The sequence below is a fragment of the Argiope bruennichi genome, chromosome 9 (genome assembly GCF_947563725.1).
Source record: "Argiope bruennichi chromosome 9, qqArgBrue1.1, whole genome shotgun sequence".
Classification (NCBI taxonomy): Eukaryota; Metazoa; Arthropoda; class Arachnida; order Araneae; family Araneidae; genus Argiope; species Argiope bruennichi.
Window position 1 is genome coordinate 17,838,150 of NC_079159.1, and position 27,549 is coordinate 17,865,698.

Consider the following 27,549-nt stretch of genomic DNA (forward strand, 5'->3'; position numbering starts at 1 on the left):
AATTAATTTTGAGAGCTAAAATTTTGTGATAGTTTGTCTCATCGTTTAAATGAAAATTTTCATTTTTATTTTTATCATTTCAGTTTCATTATTTCCCCAATAGATAGCGCCACGATAAGTGGTGCTTAATTTTTAAATACGGATGTTGAAATTAAATATTTAAATTATTCTCCATTACTTTTACAGACTTTAATAAATGATAGTGTTTGTACAATTTAATCCATTCATTCCAAAGCAAAAGATTTAAAGTTTTTAATTTTTTTTATGCCAGTGTGTGTGTGTGTGTGTGTGTGTGTGTTATGGAATGTGCATTGAATTTAAATAGACGAAACCATGACAATGAAAATTGCTTAAAAACGTTTTTAAGAATACACTAGTTGCTTGCTTAGAAATTATTTTAGAATACTTAAAATAGAGATAAGTAAATGTTTGGGATTAAGATTCATTTGTCACTAATGATGTCGAAATTATCTTTCATTAGAATGAAACCCGTTTTTTATAAAAATTGCTTTTGGACAATTTTTTTACAACTCTACTCTTCCGAATGTTATGTTTACAAATGTAGTCATGCTGGTGCGCTAGTTTAAGAAGTAGTTTTATTTGTTGTTGAACAAGATTTTCAAAATAAATCGTAATTTTTCCTATTTATTTATTATTTAATAATGTTTCGTACCACTTATCTGTTGAGCAGATATTTAAAATGTTCTAGACACAGTTGTTTTCGATTGTTACATAAAAGTACATCGCGGACAAATCTGAATACAGAGAATAATACCACAAAATTCAAAGAAAAAATTACGAATGGTCCATCTTTATCAGATTTTATAAATAAAAATAATATTCCGAGTTTGATTGATACAAATATTGATAATCCTCCTTACATTTCTTCAGAAAATAATACTTCGAGGAAAAGTAAATTTTTTCCTATAATAATTTTATTTATATTTCATTTCTATGTCGTGATTTTTGTATTTTAACGATTTAATTTTATACTTTTAGTTTACATAGAAACTTATGGATGTCAAATGAATGTGAGTGATACAGAAATCATTAACTCTATTCTTAAAAGTGCTGGATTTGAAATTATTCAAGACATAACTCAAGTAAGCTAAAGTATCAGAAATTAGCTTGTATTAAAATTACATGTTTGCTATAAATCACTGCTGATTATTTATTTACTTTATATATATATTTTTAAACTTTTGGCTGTAGCTATAATTGCAAATAATCAATGTCCCCCCCCCCTTGTAGCATATAGTTATTTTTTCAATAAGCTTTTTTTATTATTATTTATTTTCATTGTTGCATTTATAGATTTTAGGACTTAATTTGGCAGCCTTTTCTTAGGAAAAACTTATCTATAAAACTGTAATAAAATGTTGCATCACAGCAGCATTCAAAATTGATATTTCTAGTCGAATTTTAATGAAGATATTAATTGGAAATGTATGTATTCACAGATTTAAAATTTTAATTGCTAATGTAAGATGTATTCCATTCAGATGTGAATCAAAACTTTTCAGATTACTTTAAAAATTTAAATATGCCTTAAATTGAATTTAAAATTTTTTTTCATCATTAGATAATAAATTATTGATTTGTTTGAAAACCTTATTTAATATATTATGTTTATAAATCCTTGCTTATCATTTAAAAATTTTACATAGAATAGATAAACATGTAGCATTAAGTTTGAAAAAAAAAAAAAAAATGTCAGAAGTATAGAGCTAAAGACATGTTAAATTCAAAGTAATAAAAATTTTGGACTATTAGTGCTGTAGAATAAATCTAATAAATTAGGTGCAAATTTTTGAATGAAACATGAAGCATCAAATTAATTTCATAGTTAAATATTAATTTTCATACAGTTGCAACACAATCTTTTTTTTTTTTTTTTTTTTTTAAATCTGAGATGTATTTAATTCAAGTACTTGTGGAGGTGTCATAGCAAAAGTAAATAATGATCAGGATATAGTAGTAGAAATATTTTTGTTCTATTTATCATATTGTGGTTTAAAAAGTAAGTATAAATAAGTCTTTAAGATAATATCAGCCAAAGCATATCTATTTCACTTGTCATGCATGTAACTAAAATTTTATATTACTTGTTAAATTTTAATGTAGAAAAGAACAGCGAAAATATCTTTTTTACTTAAATGCATTAAATTGAAAAAAATTAAAAGGAATTTTAATAAGGTAGCATAAAATTGCTTTTTGATATTCAATGATGGTAATTTAATTATTTTAGAAAAATAAATACTTAGGAAGTGAAAACTTTAAATTATTAATTTTAAGTTTATTCAAGGTGTCATTATTTCACAATCCATGTTTTTTTGTAATTTAATAAAAAAAATTTAATAAAAAATGAATTTTTAATAAAATATAATTAAATTATTGAAATCAAAATTATTATTTTTGTTATTTTGCTTTTAATCTTAATTGAAAATTATAAATTTTTGGAACATTAATCATTTTATAGACATTGTGCAATATAGTAAGCACTTGATTTAGTAAATTACTTGAAATAATAAGGTATCCATGAAATTAAAAGTAATTGTGCAATATAGTAAGCATTTGTTTTAGTAAATTATTTGAAATAATAAAATGTCCATGAAAATAGAAGTAAGTCTCTAACTGTAATGATTTAGAATATTATACTAAAAACTGATCTGTGTGATGTAATTGTAAAACATTTACCATCTATTACTATATTAATAACAGAAAAAAAAATCATAACTACATTAAAAGTTTGTTCAAAATTTTAGCCTTAGCAATTTTCAGTTGTTGTTGGTACATTAGATTTAAAAAAAAAAAAAAATACTGATTTTAGTTCTATGAAGGGTTTATGTTAATTTCAAATTATTTATCATATTGTTTTTAAAATTTTGCACTTCAAGCAGTCTTATCAGTTTTATATTTACATAAGATTTCTAAATGCATTTAATAAACTATTATCAATGTTTTTAAATTTAGATATTTATTTTTCAGACTGATGTCATCCTTATCATGACATGTGCAATTCGTGAAGGAGCTGAACAGAAGATCTGGAATAGGTTAAAGTATTTTAGAACTCTAAAAAAGAAACATGACAGGATTTCACAACATAAATTAAAAATTGGAGTGTTAGGTGAGTAACAAATTCAAAATTTCATGCTACACTTTGGTGAGTAAATTTTGGCAAAATTATAAGAACTCATTTAATTCAAATTATTCCAAAAATTCATTAAATTGAAAAAAATGTTTTTTTTTTTTATGTATTATTTCTTTGTAACTGAAAATATGAAATATCTCAAGTCCCTTAAAACTAGTATATCATTTAAAAACAATACTTTTATAATATTTCTGTAATGTAACTATACTGGGTTTTATAATTGTATTTATTTATAAGCTTTAAAAAGATATTTATTTCATAAACTACTAGTAATTATTTTAAAATGCTAATTTTTTTACTGTTTGAAATATTATTTAATTTACTTGCAAATAGGCCAGAACACAGTTTTTAAAAACATAATCGATAACAATTCTTTTTCTTAGTGCATTTAATTTTTTAATTAACAATACATGTTCTTTATGAAAGGAATTTTATGGGCCTAAGAGAAATTTTGTAAGGTAGAAAATATTAAGTATAATTTTACAAAATATATTTTTATTATATTGATGATATTTTAAATCCTGAACATATTTTTGCAAACTGTAGGAAGTTTCTTATACATTCAAGATCTTCTTGAACTCAGTTCACAGTTTGAAAAACCTGGAATGGTTGGAAACAAAAAGCATTATTTCTTTAGTTATATTTATCATTGTTATTGCTTATACAAACATTTAATGCACATACAATGAAGTTACATAACATCCTATACTAACACAAAGGAACATTACTCAATAACTTCTATAAAATTTTCATTGACTTTGTTGTATGCACTTTCTAAGTTTTCATACACTTTCTCCTTTTCTAGTGCATATTCAATTCTTTTGCTATCATCAAAATAGAGTGTAATAGGAACCTCTTTTTCAAACTTGCTTCTCCATTTCACAATTTGGTTACTTTTGTAGAAAATTTTTTTGAAAAATCTTCAAAATGCTGTTATTTTTATATCATGAAATAAATTTAAACTAATTTCAATATTTTTTTATTTTTTATATTTATATGTAATTCAGTTTTATTCTTTAGATTTGTTATATTTTTAAATTAAATTCACTGACTTGATACCACCCTTCCCCCCAGGTTGCATGGCAGAAAGATTGAGGCATGAATTAATAGAAAAAGAGAAAATTGTTGACATTGTTGCAGGACCTGATAGTTATAAAGATCTTCCTAATTTATTATCATTAGCAGATGAGGGTCAGAAAGCTGGTGAGTAAAGTTTTTATAAGAATATTAATTTGCTTTTTCTAAAATTATTTCTTTAATAATATTCATATTTTGAATCTTTTGTGATAAGATAATTATTTTACTTTTTAGACTTTTTTTTTAATTTAGTATATTGATAATAAATGTACATTTATACAAATTTATAAATATTTAAATAATAATTTTTTAGTTTGAATTCGCATTAAGAATGATTTTAGATAGAAATGATAGTAACAAAGAAAATTTTGCCTCAAAGTTATTATTTTTCTATATTCGGCGTACAAACTTCTTTAATTGCTGTTTGTTTTCTAATTATATGAAAATAAAAGTTTTAAATTGTATCAACATAAAAAAAGTGCTTATTACAAGAATAATATTTAATCTTTATTGCTGCACTTATCATTAAAAGATTGTTGATATTCTTTTCATTCAGTGTTATATATTTCTAAAAGTATTGTAAATTATTTTTATTTTTATGACATATGGAAAAGTAGCCATCTTTAATAAAATATATATATATATTATAAAAACAAATATTAGTATCACTTCATTCACTTTCAACAAATTATTATTTTTTAGGAAAAAAATTAAATATTTGGATAAATGTAATAGAGATTTCTTGTTTAACATTATTTATTCAACCAGGGTTAATTAATTAAAGTTATTTATTCATTATCTATTTGCATCCAGATCATGATGTCATCTAGGCAACATATAAATTTTATATAAATGCAAATGATGGCTTTACTGATTATATCTACTGATTATTAAAAGCAAATTATTTCAATCATGTCAAATGGAATCACTGAAGTAGAATGGGTTAAAGAGTAAAGTTTATAATTGTTTTTTAAGTTTATATTTGAAAAAAATAAAGCAATAACAGCAATGCATTATTTGCTATGTTGTTTACATTCGAGATTTATTTGGTTTAAAGTTACTTTAATGGCTTGGAATAGATTGTGGCAAATTAGTTATTGTGTTAAGAATAATTTAGTGGTTTTGCTTTTTAAATATATGAGCCCAGTGAAACATTAAAATGATAATAAAATTCTACTATATGTCTTGAAAGGCTGATTTTAATCACACATCAGATAATACTTATTCACTAAATATCCCGGTAAAACTATTAATAATATATATATATAGTTTAAAACCTGAAGAAACCTTATTATGTAGGATTAATATTTGATTTTTGAAATTTTAAAAGTAGTATTTAAGAATTATACTTCATTAGGGGGTCCATAGTGAATAATGTTGAATTCTGGGTTTGACATCAATTTAAAACTCTTATGACTGCATGTCGGAAGAATAGATTGTACTTCAAGTAAAAATTGAATGTTAATCCTTTTTTAAAAAAATTCAAATTAGAAAAATTGACTCTCTTTATTCTACAGATTCAGGGATTGAAATTTTGATTATTTAAATTCCTAAATGCAGTTCCTTAAAGAATGTGCTGCAGAAATACACTAAGATATAATATTAATTTTGAGCTGCCCCAATGGCAAATTAATTAGAATCAATCCAAATAAGATAACCTAGAAATAAAACCAAATAATTCAATGATAGTATGCAAGAAATCTTAGACATATGTCTTCTTTTCTTTCCTTCTTTTTTGATATAGAAGTAAGCATGCTATATGATGATTTGGAAATCAGAGTGTTTCCTCAGATATTATCATTATTTGACGAACATTAAAATAGTGATCAAATTATTATTATGCAGCATAGTTTATGCAGCATAGCAGCATAGAAACATGCAGCATAGTTTCAAAATAGGATTTTTAAAAGGTAAATTTTATTTTGTTAACAATTTTATTTGAAAGATAGATTTAATTTTTTTAATTTAAAAACTAGTAATCTAAATATTTGAATGATAATATTTATTATTTTGTTAAGTTGTTCATCAACTAGTTATATCCTCTGAATATATTGATATTGTGAAAAGAATAGTTAAGCATTTATTTTTTTCAAAGAATTCTTCGTGTTGCTTAAAATATGAGTGCTGTGATACATTTCTATTTCAGTTAATGTGATGCTGTCTATAGATGAGACATATGCAGATGTTATGCCTGTAAGAATTAATGAGGAGTCTAAATCTGCTTTCATGTAAGTTTTAAATAACTTCAAATTTTTTAAAATGAAGTATTAATTGCTGCTTATAAATGTGACTGGATATCATGAAATTTTAATTCTTTGCAGATATTTGGTTTAATAAAATTAAATAATTACTATATTTCTATCTGTAGACTTTCACAATAGTTTTAGACTTCCTCTTAAAACTATGAATTTTATTCTTTATATTATAGAATTTTGTTTTCAATATTCTTTCTTTGTTAAAATATGAAGAAAAATGTGTGCTTTACGAGTTTAAATTGAAACATAAAGCAAAAGTTGCCCAGAGCATTAACTGATAATTAGATTGGAAACAAATAAGATATATACAGCACAATACTGCTTTAAAGAATTTATTAATGGATCTAAGAAAATCTACTTAGAATCATCACTGAATCAGAACAGCTTGAGAATGCTATAGAAAAATCAAAGATCAATCAATTTGTAACGGTATAGCAACTTTACCTGTTTGGAAAAAAAAAAAAAAAGAAAAAAAAAGAAAAGAAAAAAAAGAAACCTTGACAAGTAAGGGTCTATACAAACTATAGAGACAACAAAAGTTTGGTCTTTCCAAAATTTGTTTGGCAATTTTTCTAAGTGAGAGAAATGCTTCATTCTTGCTAGGGATAGTTATATATACATTGAAAAATAGATTCTATACAACAGTAGACCATTTCATTAAAGTACTTAAGAAAGAAGATTATGGTTTCAGTTTGTTATTCATCAAAAAGATCCACTATAACTTAATGAAAATTGATAAAAATATTGTAGCTAAAAAAATTACCAGGAAATAGGTAAAATGCATCAAGAATTACGATATTTATATCTCGCACAAATCAACTGAAAATGACAAACTCTTTTCTGTGATAATATCTGACCACTGGTCTTTAAAAAATATTCCCCAGAAATTGAATGAACTTGACTGTTAAATTCTATCTCACCTGTCTATCTATTTAATATTATACCAATCAATTATTACTTTTACAACTGATTACAGCTTCTTGACAGCTTTCTCAATGAATAATCCCACAACTGCAAAGCAGCTGAAAATACTAATAAAATTTTAATTAGTCCTAGATCACCAGGATTTCATTCTAGAATGAAGAAGCCTATTCCTTGTTGGAAAAAAATGTAAAGATTATAATGCTTTTTATTTCAATTAAATAATGATTTCCAAAGTTATGATATAAGCTTTAATCTGATTCATAAAAATTACTTACTTTTGCTTTGGTCTTATGTTAAAGCATAAATTATTCATTTTTATTGCATTTTCTTAAGAATGTTATTTAGTTTACAATTTAAGATTTATTTAAGTTGATATGAAGTATATATATAGTTAAACTAACTAATAAAAACTATGCATTGTTTTATTAAACTTGATTGCTTTTTCATTCTTTAAATATTTCATGCATCTATTTTTTTAAAAGATGTTGGTACAAGATAGATTGATTGAAAATAACTAATTAAATTCGTAATTTTTTTAATTGGTGATAAAAAAATGTTTTTTACATAGATCTATAATGAGGGGTTGTGATAATATGTGCTCCTATTGCATTGTGCCATTTACCAGAGGAAAAGAACGTAGCAGACCAATTTCATCCATTTTAGATGAAGTAAAGCACCTTTCTGATCAAGTAATTAAAATACTTTTTTGATTCCTTTAATGCAAGTTTTGTTCTTATTTGAAATATTGATTTTAGTTTTAAAATTTTATGTTGTGTAACTAAATGGTGGGTAACTTTACTGCATTATACAATTATGTATTTTTGCATGATTATACTTTTACCTTTTTAAATTAATTCTGAATAGTTTGATTAAGAAAATAATAAAATTTTTAACGGTGATTTCCTGCAATTCTCACTCTCATTTATGAAACTATACTCAGATGTTAAACAATATCTTGAGCATTCATGACTTTCATGTTGAACAGTAAAAAATATCATGAAAGTGAAATGCTGAAATTTTATCACATATTTATGCTGAATTTTCATTTATCTTGCATCTTTTTTAAAAATTTATTTTCTATTTTAAGGTTGGGGGAAAAAAAAACTTTCTGTTCTGGGAAAAATGCTTAAAATACATTTTAAAATTCTCTAACATTATTAATTGCATCCTCTTTCATTCACTAAGTGTTTTGTGGAAGAGTATCACTAGCCAACTTTGTTAATGTGCATACACAAAAATAGGCAAACAGTAATGATTTAGTTAACAGGGTTTAAAAAAATTTATCTAATCTAATCAAATCATGTAAATCTATTCAAATCTCTCTAATTAAATCATGTCATTTTCCCATTGTTTCCATAAAGATTGAGCTCTTGAAGGGAAAGTACATTAAATTGTTTGTTAATTTAAATATTGCATGCAAAATTTAATGATAATATTTATACACTAAAAAGAGATGGAGCTGCTGCAGTTTTGCATTCTTATGGATGATGCAGATTTTATATTCTGGTTATACTATAAATCTGATCAAGTGGTATAAAATATAAAAAAATATAAAATAAAATATTTATAAAGAAAGACATTTCTGAATAAAATTTTTGTCCCTTAAAATAAACAATGTTGTTTTTAAAGAAGATGAATTCATTTAATGGAACTGCAAAATGTTCATTTAGATCTTGTTGGGGATTGTGTATTTTTCATTTTATCTGCCTATAATAATGTTTCATTTAATTTATGCTTTTTTAAAGTAAAACATTATTTTTATGATTTTCAATTAATTGATATAAAATGATTTATGAATGAAAAGCTCTGTAACTGAAATCTTAAAAAAACAATTTTGGTTATTACAAATTTAATGCTACAAATAAAAATTCATTTTAGAGTATTAATTGTAAGGTTTTTTTTAAAGATGTTATTAACATATTATTACATACTATTAAAGATAATAATATTTTAAATTTAAACATTAATTAAAAACTAAACAAAATCATACCATTATTACAAATCTTGATTACAGATTATACATTTTGTATTTGTTACAATTTATATGCATTCTGTGTTGGATATCCTTTTGTATTAGCTGTTTAATAATAATAATTAAAAAAATTCCAATAATCCTCTATTCTGAATATCTGTGACTATTAAGTATGGCATATATATCAAATTAAGTTCAATAAAGGCTTTTTTCTTCTTCTTTCATTAGTGTTTAGTAAACAACAGTTCATTCAGTTGAAGATTTCAAATTTGAAGGCAATTTGAAGAATCCTTCATTTTGACATAAAAGCAGAAACCTTCTTTGCATTCTTCTTCATCATCACTTAAATTAACATTAGACAGTTAGGCATTCATTAGTTTTGATATATTCTAGTAATGATATAGGTTATCTATTTAATTAGAATGGAAAAATAATGATGAAGGCAAAATAAATAAATAAATAAAATGAATAAAAAAATCTACTTAAAAAAAATAAAACCTCAATATAACTGAAACTCTACATTGTACAAACAAAATAATTTATCATTACAATTATTAAAAATAAATTACAACTGGGATCAAATGACATATAAAAGAGAAATATATAAATAGTGTCTTACTGTATGCATCTGTAATGTAGGATAATAAGAAGAAAATCTACAAAAAAAAAAAAAAAAAACGATTTCATTAAGTAGCAGTTCATTTTAATATTCTTTCTCTCTTGCATATATTGAATGAAAATGGGATGTTATTCTTCAATATATGATATTGAAGAATAACATCCCATTTCTCTTATTGTGATATAATTAATCAATGCAACATTTTTAGGAAAACTTTCATTAAAGCATAACTCAGTGGAGTGAGTACTCGAAGTCAAAATAATTTAAGTATAATTATATACATACACATGCATATTAATTTAAAAAAAAAAAAAAAACTTTCAATTGCATTCCTCAAAAACTTTTCTTGATAGAAACAATTTTCTCTGCCTAGTAAGTAAATATGAAAATTTTGCCAAAAAAATTTAAAGTATATTGTTAGAAATGAACTTCACTTATATTTTACTTCTGTTGAATATTTAATCTAAATTTTTTTTAAATGAATGTCGCTGATTCTGGGCTTTTTTATGGGAGCTTTATTACTTATCATAATTTTTTCCACAAAAAACTAACAAACATAGAAATAAATACAAATTTTCTAAGTGTTTTCAAATTTAGCTAATAAATTTTATAAAATATTTCAAACTAGAAATTAAATTTTGACAAGAGATTAGATTAATGTTCTAATCTGTTCACCATCAAATTTTGTACTCCATTTATATTATCAACAATTAATATGAATCTGTGAGAAAAAAATTAATGTAAATTTAATATAAATTCAATGTTTATTGGCTTATGTTTTTTTCTTTTTTTTTTTCTTTCAGGGAGTGAAAGAAATCACTTTATTAGGCCAAAATGTAAATAGTTATAGAGATCGAACAGCTGGAGTTGAATCAAAAATTATTCTTAGTTCTGGATTTAAGACAATTTATAAAACAAAGAAAGGTGGTCTTTTATTTGCAGATTTGTTAGATAAAGTGTCTGATGTTAATCCTGAAATCAGAATAAGATTTACATCTCCACATCCAAAAGACTTTCCTGATGATGTAAGAAATATATTTTTCAAAGAATTTATTAAATATAGTTTTATAAATAGTTATATCTTTATCTAGAATATGTTTGAAGTATATTTTTCAAAATTCTGTCAATCATTTGTAGATACATTGAACCGGCACTTAATATATTGTATACATTCCACTTGATATATTACTTTCAATGTATTTAAACAAATATTTTTTTTTCTTTTTATACGTTGAATAATTCGCCACACATGGATGTGCTGCTATTATTTATGGGTTGTAATATTTTAAAATTGATTTTAAAAATAAATTTTGTTTACAACCTTAGTAAAAATTGTCATTTAAATATTAAAAAGTGATTTTTCTCTGAATAATAAATTCTTCTGTAAAGATAAATGCTTTGTAGTTGTGCAAAATTGGTATTCTTTCCTGAAAAGTTATTTATATAATACTGAATTGATATTGGAGTGGGATATTTATTGAATAAAACGGGAAAAAGAAAATATTTTATATATGTAGAAAATTCTTTTTTGTTTGTCTTTTTTAATTTTAAATTACTCTTAAAAAATTTCAGTTACAAATAATAATAATGAAAAAGAGTATTACCAAATACATAAAAATGATTATTACCACCTCCTCTGTAAAAGGTAAATAACAAAAATTTGTAAGATTGTAAATCTACTTTTAATCAAGTCATAATTATATAAGTAGATCTTCTACTATAAATAAAAATAGTTGAAGAGAATTTTTCTGTAAATTTGTCCCCCTTTTTTGGTCATTTTTCAAATTATTTGTAGATATCATGCCATTGAAATCCACTGATCATTAAAATAGTTTCCATGGAGGATTTTTGTCAGAAAATACTAAAAATGCTCTTATGGAAATATTTAGGGTAGTCGGAATGCATTATTTTAGTTGTGACCATATGATAGTATCACTGATAAAATAAATATTTCTTCTCTTTGATTAAGTTATAGAATTCATTTACAGGAGATCACAGTTTTATGAATCTTTATAACAAAGAACATAGGCTGTTAATACTACTAAGTTGGGGTGGGGGATTTTTCTAGCAATAATAATAATTTTGAAAAAATTCAAATCTTAGAATTTTGTTTTAATTTAATGTAACATTCTAAATCAGTTATGTTATTTATTTCACTTACATGCAAATTAGATTTTCAATTAATCAGAGACAACTGTCATAAATCCAGGAATATATCCAACCATTATCCAATGAAATAAAATACATTTTAATGAATATAAAAATTATAAATATTGTTATATTGCATGACAATAGTTTTTATGTGAACATATTTCGATTATGCCTGAGATTATTTTAAGCAAATATTTCTATACATTTTAAATTTAACATGCTTACAATTTTTTAAATTATATTAATTTAATTATATTAATATATATAATAATATTAATATATATAATAATATTAATATATTTAATAATATTAATTATATTAATATATTTAAATATATTATTATTATTTAATTATATTATATATATATAAGGATAACATGGTATGATTTTTCTAAAGAAAAACTAGAAAGCTAAATTTTAAAGGTATGGAAAATTTAAAATTCTGTATATTATACATATATAATTTTGAAACCTATATTTGCAGGTCCTTCATGTGATAAATGAAAAACCTAACATTTGTAAATTGTTACATCTACCTGCCCAGAGTGGCAATAGTGAAATTCTTGAGAAAATGAGAAGAGGATACACTAGAGAAGCATATCTTGAATTAGTTAACCATATCCGAGAAATAGTGCCAGGTAAGTAAGATTTCTCTTTAAAGATGTATTATATATTTATTTTATTTCACCTGCCTTCAATAGAATTAACCTATTTGTAAATCACTATATAACTTCAAAAATATTTAAAATAGTATCCAGATCAATGGTGTAGTTAAATAAAGATACATGTGAGATACAGATATTTCAAAATAAACTTAAGGGATGCTGTTATCAAAAAATTAATGCTTATTTTTTTCAAGTTAATTTCTTATTTGCTACAGAAAAAAAGAAATGCATGGTGATTTTTAAAAAAACAGTTTTTATATATGTTAAACAATGCTTTATATTTCGATAAAAATGAAATCAACATTGTTATTGAGGTATAACTTGAAAGTAAGATTTATTTGGTTAAAAAAAAATTGAAAGAAATATATTATCACGTAGGTACTCTAGTGTGGAACTCAATGACACACACAAGAAGTAGAGCTAAACCAATTTATTAACTCAACTCTGAACTCAGAACACAGTGACTGACAGATCTGCTTTTATACTAGCAGGGAAAGTTCCAGAATACTTTTCTGGAGACAGTAAGAAAAGTGCAGAACACTTATCTGGTAAACTAAAGAAATGTCTGGAATCTTCTGGAAGTGAAGGAAAACATAAAATCAAGGAATTAAATATTTACATAAACTGTGAATCGCATTGTCTCTAGCAGGATTCGAACTTGCGATCTCTTGATTTAGAGACCAGTGCAATGACCATTCGGCCATGGTGGGTTGACTGCCTCATTTCAATGCGGCAATATTAACAAATTGTTTTATTAATTTAAAAGTAGGACTTTCCTTCATCTTTTTTTTTGCCACGAATATGATTAATACAATCAGAAAATAATCATCAGGAAATTTGTTTTCAATGACCTTCCAGAATTTGTAACTACCATTATTCAAAATAAATCTGTCTGAGAACAACATTACTCAAAAATGCAATCAGCAAGAAGATTGAATTTGGCAAATGAGGTTTACAGTAAAATTGTAGATTTTTGTCAAATTTTGAGTGAAATCCATACACAGAAAATTATCTGTGTGCATCATGTGAACATGATAGCTCTAAATGCAAAACAGGCTAGATGGATAAAATTTTATAAGAATTGCAAATGTGTATTAAATATCAAACTAGTGAGAATAAAGACTAAACATTACATTTTTAAACTTGTGTATAGGCAATAAGTTTTTGAATGGTAATAATATGAACCACAGTTTAAAAAAGCAAGTGATTTTCTGGTAATAGACATTAAAATGTCTCAGGATTGTGATTCTCATCTTTGTATGCTGTTTGATAAAAACTAAGTTTGAATTTTTGATTTTATCAAATGTCCATAAAGTGCAAGAGTTATATATATTACATCTCTGGAGAGTTTAATGTTTTCCCATTAATATGACTTGGAAATTTAGAAATTGTTTTGCCATACATATGCCACCTATATTTTTCAAACTTAAAATTATCTCTACATGTTTTATATTAAGTTAATATCTCACTTTAAAAACTCCTAACTTTAGTTATGTCTCTTAAAAGTGAGAAATTAATCTTAAGCAGCAATGACAATAATGACAAAAAAAAAAAAAAGTTGAATGAGGTTCTTTTATATTTTTGAATTGCTAATGAAGTATGGCTGTCCTCATAACTTTATTTGTTGTTTCTGGTTGCAAATTTAAGGTTTGAAAATATTTGTGGAATAAATGTCAAGTGTTTTTATTTATAATTATTTATCATAAGTTAATAATTTTTTTCTCTCAATAAGATTCTCTGTTTTTGAAGCAAAAGTATTGTATATATTCTGCTAATCAAATTTATTACCAGTAAATGACATTATAATCTCTTCCCAGACTTCAATTCTGCTTATCTTATTTTATCCTTTTAAATTCAGAAATTCACAAGAACTTAAAGAAATATTTGTTTGCTTCATATTTAATATTGATTAGTCATATAATGTTAAAATATACTTTGTTCTTGAGGAATTTTTTTGTTGATATCTCTTATTTATGAAATTGTAATTTTTAAAGATGAAATTTATTTTGTACTTAATTCATGCACTATCAACTGAAAAATAAGGACAGGTGATTAAAAAAAACAACCAACTTTCCTTTTGTTGTTGCTAAAATTATTAAAAAACAAGCTTATTAGTTATATATATTAAATCTTCATAAACATAATATATTATTGTTTTATAGGTGTTGCTTTGACATCTGATTTTATATGTGGTTTCTGTGGTGAAACCGAAGAAGCTCATCAAGATACACTTTCTCTAATGAATATTGTGAAATATGAGTTTGCCTACATTTTCCCATATAGCATGCGGCAGGTATATTTACTTTAACTGTAAATTTTTCTTCTCAATTTATCTTTTTCTTTAATATCATTCTATATAATTCCTGCACGAATGAACAAAGCTTTTTATACCATTTTTAGATACATATATATATATATATTCAATTTTTAATTGGCTGTTAATACAAAATACACTAAACTTAATTACCATTATAAATTTATTAGATTTTTAGTTTCAGTATTTACTTCCCAGTATCAAGTTATATAATCATAAAATGTAAAAATTGCTTACACTTGTATCAATCCTATATTGTATTATGATTTGTATTGAATATATTAACACTATTCAGATGTAACACTATTTCAGATGGGATTGCTTAATAGGTATATAAGATAGGTACATATATTTCTTTTAATACAAAATATATTTATATATAAGAAAGAAATATGAATAAATTAGCACTTTGTAATTTTTACATGCTTTTCTTCAGAAAATAAAAATGTTATCTTTGTGCTTTTTTATCCATATTTGTTTTTGTTTTTTTGTGATATTACATTAAAATTATTGTACAGAAAACACAAGCACATCGTAAACTAGAAGATAATGTACCAGAAGAAGTAAAGAAAAGAAGAGCAGATGAAGCATATGCTGTTTTCAGAGAATGTTCTTTAGAGCTACACAAAAAAGAAATAGGACACTACCATTTAGTGCAAGTATTAGGTGTAAGTTCATTTTTCATTTGCTGTTAACTTTTGGCAATTCTATTGTGCCTTACTTGATTTCAATTAAAATACTATATATATTTGATATGTACTTCAAACAATTTCAAAAATAATCTTAAAGTTTGAAATTTATTTTATTCTGTACTGTAATTTAATGCCTTATCTGAAGATGTATAGAATTCACTATCTGTACAATGTATGTGAATTGCAGTTTGCAAAATATTTTACTTAATACCTAATGGCACACTAACTTTTAAATTTTAAATTCAAACAAAAAAAAATTGTAGGTAACCTTTTAAGGCCTGAAGAAGTACATAGGTTAAATTTTGTGAACATTATACTCATCGTTTTGATATTGTGGGTGTTCCATCAGCTGAAATACTGCGCTACTAGAGCTCTAAAAAATGCAACTAAGAGAACATAGCAGTAAAGTGTGAAAATTAGTAAAATCGCTTGCATTTCAATAAAAAAAAATAATACTTTATATGTGTAGCAAATGTAGTGTGATCCAAGATGCACCATAAGGAGGCATGTTCAAATTTGCTATTCGAGGACAATACTTGAAACTTTTTTTTTATTTTGAAATTCAGATGATCTTTTCAATACAATTACTTATAATTTACTTCATTACAATTTAAATTTTCGAGACAATTAATTTACAATAAAATAGCTACAATTATATTTAAAATAAAAAATAAGTTGAATATATATATATATACACAATTATATGTAACGAATGTTAACGAAGCTCAAAATAAAGAGCGAAAATCTCCATACTAAGATGACCAAAAACACTGATAAAATTTAAAAAAAAAAAAAAAACTAAACTCTATAGAGATTTTGAGTAAGGGTTGGTCATTTCCAAGAATGTTAACCCCTTTGAAAAAATATTCCACAAAACGAGTTCATTTTGCACTGAAAAGAAACTGAAGGCACAGGTGGTATTTTTCCATCATAGCATCCCACCATATAACAAGATCGGCACGTTGTTCCAGCTGATGGAACACCAAATTTTATTCATTGATTACACGTATGTTTTCACTTTTAAAAATTTAAAAATATATAGATTAAATAATTTAAAATACAGTCAACAAAGTAATGTTGAAAAATTTTTTATTAGCCAATAAAATTAACAAAATTCTCTGAAAACGTGGACTTTTACATAGCGCTCTATAACTGGAAATCATGGATGTAGTTGATTTAAACTATCATCCATTATTAAAAAAGAAAGTTAAAAATGAATCCTAAACTTAAACTCCTTTTTTCTATTTATAATTGATTTTAACAATTTTAGAAGTGAGCGAAGTTAGGTGTTCCTTGTAATGGAACACTATACTGCAAAGTGTTAAGAGGATATAATCCTTGAACAGAAGTTCTTAAAGCCTTTCATTATCAGAATTTAATAAAAACATCCAATTTATTTGTAATTGGTCAAATTATCAAAATATAATCAAAAGAAATTTTAAACTTGAGATTTTGATACTTCATAAGTTTCAAATCTTAATGACAATGATTACATCTATGTAATTATTTAAATTTATTGTGTAACTTTTTAAAATTAGGCCTCATATTTCAAGTCTATAAATTGAACTCACAAAATTTTCAGTGAATCCATTATGTTTGTTCCTTATTGGATAGTTAAACATTCATTGAAGAGTATCTGTAACTTTGATTTTGAAGATGTATTTTTTAAGCAGATTATCCGACTCATATTTCTTTTTTACAGCCTAGCAAACGTTCAGAATTAGATTGGTCTGGAAGAAATGATTGGAACACCAAAATTATTTATCCTCAATTGCCATTACCAATTGAGGAAAATTCTACAAACTACCGTTTACCATGCCCTGGAGATTATATAGTTGTACAGGTAACATAGCTATTGAAGTTTCATTTTTATTTTTCAATCTAAAATTAAATGTTATATGCAACTAAATAAAAAAAAAATGTTTTTAATACTGCATACAGACTACAGCCAATATTTGCCATTGTTTTGGTAATATTATCTACCCTATCTTTATACTTTGTGATGAAAATTATGTAAGCGCTTTTGGATTTACACATCTTTTTGTTTCTCAAGAAAGATTTTACAAACTGCCCTTGAATTTCGACCATAAAAAAAATATGTTTGAATTCGCTTACATTTTAAGTGAAGATTTGACCACAAATGCATTTAAGAAATTGATTGGAAACTGATTATTCAGAAAATGATTTGGGCTTATTCCGTTTCACAGAAAACTAATATTGATTTACAACTTTCATTTATGGTTGTATTTATAGTGTACATTTATATACATGCATAAAAAGTACATATAAATAATTTTTATAAAAAATAGATATATTTGGATCGATATAAAGGATTTTTCTCAAATTGATATTTCTTAATCTTGAAATTTCAAATAGTTGTATTATAAAAAAAAGTTCAAAATATGCTAAATACTACTGTGCCCTTTTATATTAAGTGCATAAAGCAAATTTCTATCGTTATGTATCATAAAAACAGTAAATTTTATTTCATTATTCACATTATTAGAACTGTAACACTGTTTAATTTGATATATACTATTTAAAAAAAGATTCAGAAAAAGGATTATGTAGAAAGGCATTGAAACACCTTTTTGTTTTGCTTATCCCTCATATTCCTCAATTACTTATAAGAATTGGGACTACATAGGAATGCAATGATGGCTGCTACTGCACGAAGAAGTCTATCCACTAGTTTTTGGAATGTTTCTGTAACAGTTGCATGTTATTTTTGTAAAACTAAACTGATAAGTTTTTCACTTATGCAAGGTGTAAGTTGAATTCAACTTTCCAATTTATCCCATAGGTATTTTGAAAGACTAAGATCTGGACACTGAACAGACAAATACAAATATGATAGAAACATTGACTTTCAGCTAGACAACAATGCTCTACATCAATGACACACAGCTTAAGAGATTTTTTTTTAATTTTTTCTCTAGAATAGAATGCATTTCTCCTGTATCATTACAAATAGTTGAACTATAACAAAAAGTGGCATTATTTCAAATTAATTGATGCATTTGCAGTACATAAATACACAGAGTTTTTAATTCTACAGTATGCAAATTATATAATTTTACAATTACACTCCTTCTCAAATAATGGAATTAATGTTATATTTATGAATGAATAATACCTAAATTATATCTTTAAGCATAAAAGGGTATTAAATCATATTTTAAACTTTTATATAATTTGCTCTGGCATCTCGAAGATTCATATTTAAAATATATCATTATATGAAAAATTCTCTCATCATTTAGCTTCTTTTAGAAAGCCATTAATTTCTTAATCTTAATAGTATCCAACTGAAATTTTTATATAAATTGCCCTACATTTCTGACTATAAAATTATTAATGGCATGATTATGTGCAGTTAAATATTATTTATTACAAGTGCTCATATTTCTTTAACAAATTAATGTAATACCTGAATGCCTTTCATGAATATAAATGAATTTTAATATAATACTACTGTCTTATTATCACATAATCATAAGTTTTGTATAATTTGATTGAAATTTTTTTGTATCTTAAGCAAAAAAGTATGTAAAAAAGTAAGGAATAATTTGAGGCTTAAAAAGAATTCTTCAATCTCAGATACCCCTGTAACATTAGATTACTTAATAGTAAAATATAATCATTGGGTGTAAAACTTGGATCCAATTTTGAATTCATATTCAAATTTTGTCATTAAAATACTAAATGAAATTAAACTTGGTTAATTTCAGGGAATATGAATTTCTTGCTCATTATATAAATGAAATTCATTTCTTATATATAAAAAGAAATCCCATTATTTAATAATTTTACTGATATTTTATCAAAAATCTCACTTTTAAGAAACATATTTTACCTGATCAAAACAATGATGTTTTTGTTTATTAATCTTATATGACCATTTTTTTATATTAAATATGACCATTTTTTTAATATTAAATGCATTTAAGAAAAATAATTACAATATCAGTTATTTTCTATACAAAAGAGTCCACAACATAATATGCATAACATTTTCATGCTATGAATATACTATATTACTTTTTTACATAATTAGAATGTAATGAATATACTAATTTAGTGTACATTTTTTTTTAATTCTTGAATTTCAGATTACTGACTGTACATCTCAGGTTCTTAAAGGTAAAGCATTATATCATACAACTCTTCAAGAATTTTACAAGAAACACTCTGAAGAAAAATCACTGTACATATAGCTAATGTAAATAAAAGTTTTTTAATTCAAATTTGCATTATTACTATTATTATTGAAAAGTACATTGTCAATAAAAGTATCATTCTTACAATTGTTAATGTTCTCTTTTAGATATCAAAAATGTTTCAAATTCCATTTGAATAAATTAATTGTGAACATTATTATTTCTTATATTAAACTTCTTTCTAATTACTTAATTAATTTTTTATTTTACCATTTCTCATTTTTTCCCCATTAAATTCACCATAAAGTGTTTCTACAATCATGGAATGAATTTTGAAGCATACATATACAAATTATGGGATCTCGAGCGAAAAGTATAAAAGGGCGCTCTTTATAAATAAATTAAATAAAAGAAAAGGATAAACTAGATAGAATGTACAACACTGATTTAGTGGAATATGAATTTATGAAAATAAAACAACCCCAGCTACATGAATAACATGTAGATCGTATGTAAAAAACATATTATGATGGCAAATAGGATGCTCTATAAACAACAAACATTTGAAATGAAATGAGCTTTGCATTTTTTGTACAAGTTTGCTGTTTGGCTGTTGTGACTTTACATTTTATTAAATCTGCATTATACATTAATCTAATGTATCTTTTGCTTTTACTTAATTCATTCACAAAGAGGCCCTTAAGATCATGTTTAGAACTTCATTATCTGTTGCAAAGATGATTTATTTCTTTATGCTTAACTTAGCTTTAAAATTTGCCTCATGAATTTATAAACATTATATATATATATTATAATCAAATTATTTGACTTAAAAAAGTTATTTTAAGAGAAAATTTTTTTAAATGATTTGGAGTAATCTTTTGTCAAGATTTCTTTGTTAAAAACCATGACGAGGACAGTGCAGCATACTGACTAGGAAAAGGGGAGAGACCATTAGAAAATATTTTAAACTTATATAGTTTCCAAAAGGAATTTGGTTTGGTAACAGCCTGCACAAATCAGAAATTAAAGTTACAGTGAAATTAAGTGATAAGGAAAAATATTTTTTGTATTTTTATTTTTGAAAACAAAATACTTATTAAAACAAGCTATAAATAATTATTTCTAACAACGAACTTAAATGAAAAGTATGATTTTAACTTTATGGTTCCATGGATATAATTTTTCTTGTAAAACATTTAAGCAAAACTAACATACATAAATTCAAATTTGGCATTCTTTTTTCTTTTTCATTTCAATACAACAAGGATTTCAATCATGATCATATTTAACATGACACATTATGATATTCTTCTGCCTCCCAAACATATTCATATTTTATTACTTCTATGTTTTAGCTATTTCAGATAGCATATACATAAAAGTGCTTTTTATTATACAATAAAAATATAAAATTCAATATATATATATTGTTACGAATTTTCCCGGGGTTCGTTTGGATAGTGGGGGTTATATGGTGTGAAGAACGCTCAATCACCAGGTGGCAGTAGAAAATAAAACAACGACGTTTATTTACACGGAGACACACAGGACAGCACAAAGACGACAACTATATGCAGCACAGAAGACGATTAGCTTCAGCCGAGACGTGCAGCATGCAACAGTATACACAGCAGCTCTACTCCGTCGCTGCTCCGCTAGTCCCTGGAAGACGAGTTCTTCACCGTCGCTTCCGACTCCACTGGTCCATGACTCAATTCTCCACCCGTTCACCACTACTCGGCAGCGGCAGGATTGCTTCCTTTTATAGGCATCAGGAGGCGGGGCTAGAAGCCTCTCAACCAATCAGGAACGTTCGAGGCGTAACTCGGTTCCTACTGGAAGGATCGGGAAAATTCTCGATGTTTCGGGTATAATCTATTTTGTCGCCAAGCTCTGGGATCTACTATGGAACCCACATCAAGGATTCGTAACAATATATATAAAAAAAGCAAAAATGAAATTTTACAAAATAGAATGTACTGATAGTAGAAACAGAAAGCCTCACCAAAGCATTTGTTGGTCAAACAGCATTATGAATTATAAATTTGATTATAAACAAAGATAAAAATTGGATACTAATCAATTCTAAGTCTTTTTCAATAAACTGATTTTAGAATTTGAGTATGTTTAATGCTATCTATTAATATGTATGGCCAGTAATATGTTGATTCTTGTCAATAAAGGTGAAGAAAACACTGGTAGTTACTTGTTGATGTAATGTTTTCAAAGGGCCGATATTTATTATTCCATAATTTTTATATTCCTCTGAATGACCCAGTATATAATTCATGGTATCAGATAAACTGCTGACTAGTGCTATTATGAAATCAGATTTATTCAGAATAATTATCACAATGAATGAAATCTCAAAAGAATATGATTATTTGAACAGTTATTACTTTTTGGTTTTAAGTTTTCTATTCAATAGTTGTAATAGTAGTTTAATTATTAATACCACGGCTTTTTTTTCTATGGTATTAAAAAATTTTTAATGATATTTTACTACTTTCTGATTCAACTACTTATTGCATATGATTGCCAATTAAAGCTGTTAATTGAGAAACAAATCAAATTCTTATTATTAACAAATATGTGTATACTTTATAAATAGAAGAGTCTAATTATTCTAGAAATGATGATGTTAATAGATAATTAAATAGGCACAATTTTGAATAAAAACAAACCAGAGGAGAAGTTTTATAAATATATATACATAATTACCTCAAAAATTATCATTTCTCAAAACCAATCATCCATTTTCTATAAATTTAAAATGAAATTCTGCTTCTCAAATCACAATTGAATAGTTGTATGGTATATTTACTATAAAATCAAAATGTTCTAAAATTGCATAACTTTTATAATTATAATACTCTCTTGATAACATGTTGAAACAACTATCAGCAAATAATGCTTTTTATTGATGTAAATTCTCAAAAATTATCATTCATTTACATGCTAAAAAAATTCATTTGCACATATATATATATATATATATAGTCAACATTTTTTTTAAAAAAGACAAAGTTTTAATAAATAATTTAATCTAGTAGGGAAAATATTTTTATCAAAAAATACAGTTTTAAAATATACAGCGGAAAAATTTTCCTTTAAATCAATTATTGAATAAAATGTTAATAATGAAATACACATGTTAGCATTGATAGACAGAATACTATCTGTATCTTGAATAAAAATCTAAATCTTGAATAAAAATAATGAATATATGCACATTATGATATGTAAATTAATTAATTATTTTTAAATAGAATATCTGGATGAACAAAAACTGAACAATAAAATGTTGTTACCACAACATGACATACTTTTGTATTATATTATGTTTAAAGTCTATAGAAATTCATTTAAAATTATAGAACCAATACAAATAATTAATGTATGTCAATATGATGGTAATAATACTTTTTTAAAATTTAATTAATGACAACAGTTATATAATTGCAGAATACTACATAAAATGAGATTTCTGAGATAAAATGTAATTAGGTTTAATTTTTCATTGAAACTGCAAATGACTATATCAAAAAGTGTTAATATTATTAGAAATAAGTATGATTTTAACATGGTTCAATTATAGAAAAATTGGAATCTTAAGGAATTATCTAAATATTTAAAAGCTAGAAATACTGATTGAGATTAATATTAATTAAATCAGTTAAATATATTTAATTATAACAATATATATTTAATTTAATGAAAGGAAAAAAATCAGAAATCCTGAATTCTTCATAAAAAAAGAATATTTAATAATCTTTGAAAGATAAGAACATATATAACTATGTAATAATTCCAAATCATTTCTACCATTTTCAGTACTATTTTATTTCATCACAAGAAATCTTAAAGTCATTAATGTAATCAAGATGAATCTAACTGCATTCAGAATTACTGAAAGGATCAAAATCCATAAAATATTTTATTTATTCAGTACAATTATTCAAGAGAATTAATAAATATAAATCAAATATTCTGCAATAAAAAATACAACAAAGTTTTATATTTCAAACAACAACAATATACAAAACAACCAAATTATACTGACCATTTACCAGTTTATCTTCATAACATATAACAATTAAACAAAAAATATGAATAAAATTTTTCATTAAGTTAATAAAAATATATTTCTAAGGCACTTATGTAAATATCAGGCACTTAGTATATTTACATAAGCATATGAACATATATATTTTTAAATATATTCAGAGATCAGAAATAGAACTCATTGTTAAAATTTTTTTTTTTCATTTGCTTCACAATAACATAAAAAGCATTGAAAACTTTCCTCCTTTTAGATATATAGTAGTACTGTTCCAATATTTATGAACTTTAAATAAACTTAAACAATGTTGGAGATTTATTCATTTTAACAATAATGTAAATTACACAATAGAATAGAAATTTAAATACACATGAAATATTTGAAATCCATTAATTTTAAATAAAAAGATAAGTAATATCTGATAATTACACAATGGTAAAATTTTAACTACTACAACATATTAGGTTATTGATTTAAACCTTATTAGATGATAAAAACTCATTGATATAAATAAGATTTATCTACAGTATAATTCTTATAAGTTTGGAGAATTTTAAAAAATACAGAAGTAACTCGATGCATTTAACTAAATTAAGTTGAACTATTAATCAAAAAAAATCTAAATACGAAGTTATTTTTACTAAATCAATTCATAAAAAACATTACTACATAAAATTATTGAAGGGAGGAAATGAGATGTCTATTGAAAATAAAACAATATATATATATACATATAATTATTATGACAGAATCTGATCTTGTTTTTGTATATATTTATCAAAGAAATAGAATATTAATGATTTAAATTAATGCTTTAAATATATAAGTAATATTATATACAAAATTCTAAACAGATTTATTATCAGATTTTGTATATACTGAATTTAAATTTAAAAATTGGTAATAATAGATCTATGACATTGTTTAAGGTGTAGAATAAGGTCTTTCAGGGAAAAAAAACCTGCTTCATTAGTTTTATTCTGGTCTTGTTTAAAATATACTAATAAAGTTTAACCAAAATTTCATTACATAAAAAATTCCACTTTTATTGAGAAAAAAAAATTAATTTAGTAGTCTTCTAATTTTGTGGTACAAGTAATTTAAAAGCATTTAAAAAGAAAAAAAAACATTAAAATACAGATCTAGAAAGTCAAGTGTAAGAAAATTTACTTTACACTGTAAATATATATATTAATTTATAATTATTTTATTTCAATTACTTTGTAATTAATTCACTCTTAGAATTTTTTCCATTCGATTAATATCATGCAATAACCTTCTTGCATGAAATATAGGATCAACAGGTCTAGCATCTAGAACAGTAGTTTTTAAACGAGAAGTTTCATTGAAAATCTCCATTTTGGAGCGTAATTTGAATATAAATGACTGGAAATGCAAATTGGATAAGATATTTAAATACTTATTTTCATCATGCTCTTTTGCATTGCTTAGAAAATCAACTTTATATCCTATGATTATTTCAGCAATTTCTCTGAAAGCTACTGCCCATAAGCTATCAGAAAAATCTGCTAAATTAAAAGACAGTAAAAGCAACCATTTAAATGAATCATATTCTTTATCACACTTTGCACATTTATAAAAACCATTGCCAAGATCAACAACTTTTTTGTAACAATCTGATATTGGACAAGATTGGTACATGCATTTTTCTTTTTGCACTTCTGTTATAGTAGCTTTGATGGTAAAATACTCTGCTCGATCTGAATCTTCAAAATTTATAGCATTGATTTCTGAACAAATCTTCCATGGTTGAGAATTCCATTCCTTAAAAGCATCAGAAGTACCTAATTTAATATCAAACGTATCACCTAAATGTTCGTACCACGACTTTAGAGCAGATGCTTCTTTTATAGGTGGATCAATGAAAAACATACTATCAGGTGAAACAGTTAAAGAACAGCCTTTGAAACTTGTCACTTTGGCTCTTCGGACAACTATTACATGATTATCCCCACATTTATAGTCTTCAGCATCAGAACCCCATAAAGAAAGTGTCATGGGTTGTTTGTCAAAATCTAATAACAGCAAGTCAAGTTTATATACTTCCTTATTTGTTTTTGTAACAATAGTAGTCATTTCTGAAACATAACAACACACACCAATTATATCAACATAAGAATCTTTTGGAAGCAGATGTATTTGGGAAATAGGCACAAAATCAAATTTCATGCATGGTACTGAAGATATATCACTTGCTAGTTCAATATTTGTATTAGTATTCACTACAATTTCAAAATCGTTTTTTACAGCAGAGTTATCTTTTGCTCGCTGCACTTTAGCATTAGAAACATAATACACATTATTTAACACCAGAAAAATCAATAATGATTCTGCTAAGTCATTAAAGGCAGTGACTCTTATTTCACCAGTTTCATCTAATAAATAAAAAGAAAAAAATTTTCCAGAACCTTTGGCATTATTATAACTTTTAATAGATGTTTTATAAATAATTCGGGCTTTAATAGTCCACTTATTTTGATATGGTGATAAACTTGCAATAGGTATTATATTCGACTGGTTTGCATTTCCAGCATTTGTGGAGGCTTGGGTATCCCAATTGTGGTTAAAACTAGAATTATTAGATTGATTATTCACATATATAACATTGTTTTTTGAAGAATGTTCAGAATTTAATGAAGCATTAGATATACTTGGTTGATTAGTAATAGAATTTAAAATAATATTATGAATAGTTGAAGAATTTTTTTTAGGTGAATGATAGTTGTCAACTACAGGTAAAATATTTTGAATACTTTCCGCCTTACATGCATTTTCAGTATCTTCAACAGAAGTAGTTTCTTGGGTTGCAAAAATCTGATAGTTGACAACTGATCCTGGTATAAGAGGCTCAACTTCAAGGCATATAATAACTTTTTTGTTTGATACAATAGGATGACAAACATATTTATTCAGCTTTAAAATCGTAAATTTTTCGAGTTTCTTCATTTCAATCAAATGATTCAATTGCGTTGCAAGTAAGGCAAATGGAAATAACGTTTCACCATCGTTCAACAGAAGTCTAAAACGATTGGAATTAGAACCAGGTACTCTTTTGTAGCCAAGTATTTGTAAGATTGCTCGATCAACTAGTTCTTCATTTAGCATCCTTGTTATTGAACCCACCGAAAGATGTGGTAAGTTTTCAAATGACACCGAAGTAGCCATTATCGAGTGATAAATTTAAATTTTCTCTTTTTTATTCGTTTACCATAATTCAGTTATTTATAAACAGTTGAAACCCCATCCAAGCAAAAAAGATGAAAAACATAACGACTGGAAAAGTGATAGGAATTAGAAAGCAGTAATAAATAAAATCACTCATTCTATTTTTTAATTTCAACAAGCAAATTAATTTTAAAAATATAATATTGCGGAAAATTGCTAATTCATAATTGAAATGCAGCTAGAGTATAACAAACAAAATAAAAACAGCGGAACTTGCAACTGCTGATAAACAAATTATCCGCTTTGAGCATGTTGCCA

At 24.8% G+C, this 27,549-nt stretch overlaps 2 protein-coding genes across 2 annotated transcripts; one reads left to right on the top strand and one right to left on the bottom strand.

The window, feature by feature from the left end:
* The first annotated feature begins 535 nt into the window (after window positions 1–535).
* Window positions 536–20,084, top strand: LOC129984050 (CDK5RAP1-like protein). Its single transcript, XM_056093814.1, has 12 exons — window positions 536–912; window positions 1,000–1,103; window positions 2,989–3,127; window positions 4,226–4,354; window positions 6,375–6,456; window positions 7,976–8,096; window positions 10,802–11,023; window positions 12,633–12,786; window positions 14,976–15,106; window positions 15,646–15,795; window positions 17,522–17,662; window positions 19,932–20,084. Exons 1-12 carry the CDS (start codon window positions 663–665, stop codon window positions 20,034–20,036), a joined length of 1,728 nt encoding a protein of 575 aa, XP_055949789.1. The 5' UTR covers window positions 536–662; the 3' UTR covers window positions 20,037–20,084.
* A 4,852-nt stretch (window positions 20,085–24,936) lies between these two features.
* On the bottom strand, window positions 24,937–27,516 carry LOC129984264 (replication protein A 70 kDa DNA-binding subunit-like). The gene has a single exon (XM_056094110.1). The coding sequence runs from the start codon at window positions 27,229–27,231 to the stop codon at window positions 25,273–25,275; it is 1,959 nt and encodes a 652-aa protein (XP_055950085.1). The 5' UTR covers window positions 27,232–27,516; the 3' UTR covers window positions 24,937–25,272.
* Window positions 27,517–27,549: the final 33 nt, after the last annotated feature.